This window comes from Scylla paramamosain, chromosome 12 (genome assembly GCF_035594125.1).
Source record: "Scylla paramamosain isolate STU-SP2022 chromosome 12, ASM3559412v1, whole genome shotgun sequence".
Lineage (NCBI taxonomy): Eukaryota > Metazoa > Arthropoda > Malacostraca > Decapoda > Portunidae > Scylla > Scylla paramamosain.
Window position 1 is genome coordinate 7,542,501 of NC_087162.1, and position 5,000 is coordinate 7,547,500.

At 46.9% G+C, this 5,000-nt stretch overlaps 1 protein-coding gene across 1 annotated transcript in view; it reads right to left on the bottom strand.

Annotated features, from left to right (window-relative positions):
* Positions 1-5,000, bottom strand: part of LOC135106090 (uncharacterized) — a 108,981-nt gene that overhangs the window by 62,896 nt on the left and 41,085 nt on the right. The window contains 1 exon segment of the mRNA XM_064014928.1: positions 42-258. Coding sequence (XP_063870998.1) covers positions 42-258 — 217 coding nt within the window.

Here is a 5,000-nt window from a genome sequence, read left to right on the forward strand (position 1 = left end):
AAAGGACCCGTCAGTACTGCAGCAGAAACAAACACACTCACCTGGCCTGAGATGCCCCACGGAGTCCGCAATGCTGCCTTTCTTCACCTTCTCGATGAGGGCGCCAATCCTCCCGTTGTCCAGAATCTTGCCTCCCACAACCTTGAGCCCCAGAATATTTGCGCTCAGCACCGGCACCTCGCCCTTCACGTACTTATTGAGCAGTAGGTGTCCGATGAGCCTGGTGCCGTCTTGGCTGGGCTTCCACGAGACTGGGTGCTGTGTGGAGGGCGCGGGGAGTGGAGGAGGCAGGGGGAAGAGAGCAGGAGTCACGGTCAGTAGCTATAGCCTACTAGGGAGGCAGAGGCAGGGAGGGAGGGAGGGACTGGAGAGAGAGAGAGAGAGAGAGAGAGAGAGAGAGAGAGAGAGAGAGAGAGAGAGAGAGAGAGAGAGAGAGAGAGAGAGAGAGAGAGAGAGAGAGAGAGAGAGAGAGAGAGAGAGAGAGAGAGAGAGAGAGAGAGAGAGAGAGAGAGACTGTGTTCCTTACGTTATCGGAGTTGTTGGTGGTGTTGGAGGAAAGTCTTATAAAGAGGGAGGGATGCACCACTTTCAAGCTCCCACCTATGCATGTATGCCTTCCTATTTCATCTTCTATCCTACCATTAAAAAAACAAAAACAAAAAAACATGGGAGGAAGACATGTTAAAACGTGTGAAGAAGTGAATTAAACCTCCTTCCTCCTTCCTCTTCTGCACTCAAGAGGGTGGGAGGAAGGCATCCCGGATTCCTCTTGTTATTACCTGAGGAGAACACAGAGAGAGAGAGAGAGAGAGAGAGAGAGAGAGAGAGAGAGAGAGAGAGAGAGAGAGAGAGAGAGAGAGAGAGAGAGAGAGAGAGAGAGAGAGAGAGAGAGAGAGAGAGAGAGAGAGAGAGAGAGAGAGAGAGAGAGAGAGAGAGAGAGAGAGAGAGAGAGAGAGAGAGATTATTACTTATTGTGTACTTACCTCTGCCTTCTTTGTTGTTCGAGGTGCAAAGTGGCTGGGAAAAATAGAGACCACGAAGAAAAGGACAAAAAAAAAAAAAATAACAACAGCAGAAGAGAAAGACTACACAGAGAACGGCGAAGGAAAAGATTGCACGGGGAAACTTAATTACGCTAATGAAAACAAAGCAAGTAATAATGGCAGGTATAGTGCGGGAAAAATATCATAGACAAATTTACATAGAACTGAGTAGTAGTAGTAGTAGTAGTAGTAATATATTATGTAGGTGAATTGAAAAAAATGGAAGGATTAAGGAAGTGAAGGATGAAAGCAAAAAAAAGAAAACAAAAAAAAACAAACAAAGAAACAATAATAAATGAAGTGGAAAGAGTACTAGAGAAGAGTGAAAGACCATGTTCTTTAAAACACAGCAAACTTACAGACTTAGCCATGACGGACGTACCATGACAGCGGTGGCAGCAGAGAGAGAGAGAGAGAGAGAGAGAGAGAGAGAGAGAGAGAGAGAGAGAGAGAGAGAGAGAGAGAGAGAGAGAGAGAGAGAGAGAGAGAGAGAGAGAGAGAGAGAGAGAGAGAGAGAGAGAGAGAGAGAGAGAGAGAGAGAGAGAGAGAGAGAGAGAGAGAGAGAGAGAGAGAGAGAGAGAGAGAGAGAGAGAGAGAGAGAGAGAGAGAGAGAGAGAGAGAGAGAGAGAGAGAGAGAGAGAGAGAGAGAGAGAGAGAGAGAGAGAGAGAGAGAGAGAGAGAGAGAGAGAGAGAGAGAGAGAGAGAGAGAGAGAGAGAGAGAGAGAGAGAGAGAGAGAGAGAGAGAGAGAGAGAGAGAGAGAGAGAGAGAGAGAGAGAGAGAGAGAGAGAGAGAGAGAGAGAGAGAGAGAGAGAGAGAGAGAGAGAGAGAGAGAGAGAGAGAGAGAGAGAGAGAGAGAGAGAGAGAGAGAGAGAGAGAGAGAGAGAGAGAGAGAGAGAGAGAGAGAGAGAGAGAGAGAGAGAGAGAGAGAGAGAGAGAGAGAGAGAGAGAGAGAGAGAGAGAGAGAGAGAGAGAGAGAGAGAGAGAGAGAGAGAGAGAGAGAGAGAGAGAGAGAGAGAGAGAGAGAGAGAGAGAGAGAGAGAGAGAGAGAGAGAGAGAGAGAGAGAGAGAGAGAGAGAGAGAGAGAGAGAGAGAGAGAGAGAGAGAGAGAGAGAGAGAGAGAGAGAGAGAGAGAGAGAGAGAGAGAGAGAGAGAGAGAGAGAGAGAGAGAGAGAGAGAGAGAGAGAGAGAGAGAGAGAGAGAGAGAGACTTTCTTGCCACACACACACACACACACACACACACACACACACACACACACACACAGGGTCCTGCTGCCTCACTCCAAGACTTCCTTTGCACGCTGATAACATCCATGCTGCTGCTCTGATCTACACAGCTGCGCCTGCTACTACCACTATTACTGTTTCTTACTGCACCTTGCTGCTGCCGCTGCCGCTATTACTACTACTACTACTACTACTACTACTACTACTACTACTACTACTACTACCACCACCACCAGTATTGCTGTTTCTATAACAGCTAGTAGTTGCTGCTTGAGAGAGAGAGAGAGAGAGAGAGAGAGAGAGAGAGAGAGAGAGAGAGAGAGAGAGAGAGAGAGAGAGAGAGAGAGAGAGAGAGAGAGAGAGAGAGAGAGAGAGGCGGTTGAGGCCCCAGCAAGATCCTGCGGGTCCTGCGAGCGCCTCCCACGCTACGCCGTGCACCGCGGTGACGTCACTACCAGTCTGCTCGAGGGCTATTTCGGGCTCGTTCAGCGCTGCCCAACTCAGCGTGGCGCGTGCAGTTTCATGCCAGCGATATTGATTTTAGCACTCACAGTTGCTTACAGTACTGTTTTATTCAGTATCATACTTGTCTTTAGTGAGCCTCCCCACTTCACGGTAATTCCAGGCTGTGTCACGTGACGGGTGGCTGGCAACACACACTACTGTATGCAGAAATAGCTTCCGAGGAGGAAAGATGCCAAGAACTGCAATCACAACTCACGGTAGAGTAACATGCATAACACTATCATTACAACCTGAAAATGTGTAAGAAAACTTATTTAGTAAGTTCAGAATGTTTGATAATTAAACGCATACACAGAGCCAACGTAAAGAAGGCAAACATTTCAAATAAATCATGATGGAAGAGTGCTGAGCGAACCCGAGATGGCACCACTTTTCTCGTGGTGGTAGCGGTATAAGTAGTAGTAGTAGTAGTAGTAGTAGTAGTAGTGGTCATAAGTAGTACTAGTAACAGGCAAATATAACTGTAATAAGAGCATAATAGAAGCAGTAGTACTAGCAACAGCATAGCTGATATTGCAGTACAAAACAACATGAAGTTGATATCATAATAGTACAGAAGAAAAAATACAAAACAATTACTTACGTTTTGTATATAAATAAATTGCAACATATATCGTGATGTTCTCTGCGTGAGTCTGTATTGAAGAAAGAATCAGGACGAATTGAGGACACACACGCACAGACACACAGACACACACACACACACACACACACACACACACACACACACACACACACACACACACACACACAAAGACTTACCTGGCCTCTTCTCAGCACTAAGTATCTATGTCCCTCCCATCCGGCATTTAACGCTACAGATAAACCAACACACTGAACATACTGCCTCCTGCTGCCCTTCACTCTACTACACCTACAGTGGCCTGGCACAATACTCGCTAATCAAAGTTACTACACAAACTACTGTGACACAAATCTTCCTTCAGTAACTAAACCTAGACTGAAAATGTACGGATGATGTACTCTATCTCCTCACAACAATAAGATTATCACTTAAAGTATCTCCTAAAAATATAAGCAAACACCTTGTCAAAAATATGGAGGAAAAAATACTAGGAAGGGAAAAATGTGATACACAAACTGCGTACTACAAATACTTCTACAAGAAAGATGGGAAGCAAATGCAAGCGAGGCTGCCAGAGGAACTAGAGTAAGGGCGCAGATGCTGGTGGGACAAAGCTCCTTGTACAGAGAGCTGCGAGTCGGCTCAGGGAATAGAAAAAGTCATATTCCCGGCATAAAGGGAGAGGACACGACGACCGCTGCACGACCACTTAACATGCACGTGCACTTGGGTTCAGTGACTATACTGCCCAGGACAGCTTTGGGAGTACTCTGCCACAGACAAGCAGGGAAGGGGCGGCCATGCTAGCGGGTCAGGCAGTCTTAATTTTACTAGAAAAAAAGTAGCGTCGGTCAGATACCAAGAGAGGACGAGGCCAGGGCTCTGAGGGGACTCCTGTGAATCCGGGTTGTGTCTCACCTACCAATATTTCTTTTCCTTCTGTCCGAGGCGATCCGTAGAGCCGCGATATTAAGGTCTGGAGGGCTAAGGATCTTATCTCTGTTGATTTTTTCCCTCACTTTGGAGGTATTTCTAAATTTCTTGACGGAAGGAGGATATGAATTGAAGACAAAAATTTACATTAAATGATTATTCTGCTTCCTTAACCAAACATAAATTGAAGAAATGATAATCTGAGAGGCTAAATGCTTGTGTTTATGTAAGTATGTATGTATGTATGTATATAGGTATGTAATTTGCGGGAGAACCTCAGAACCCTTAGGGACGAGACGGGGCGAGGATACACGGGACACGGGCAACATTCACAACAAGCGAGGGACATGCAGACTGAGGCGCGGCAGGACGATGATAGGGAATCACGGGGCTTGAGGAGGCTAATTGGGAACGGAGGGCAAGGTGGCGAGTGATTGGTCACCTCGCCCTGAGGAAGGTTGAGGCGAGGGTGGGACAGCCGAGCGTGGGGTGGGGAGGCAGACGGGCGGGTCAGCCGAGGTCATGAGGGGTCGGCGGCTGCTAGCATGTGGCCCCGTCTACACTATAATCTCCAGCTTGCTAGTTCTAGTTAAAAATAGGCTCTTTACTACGCAGTACGGCGAGTTGCTAGCAAAGTCACTAGCATGACTAGATATAACGGACAGATCCACATCACCACGAACAGG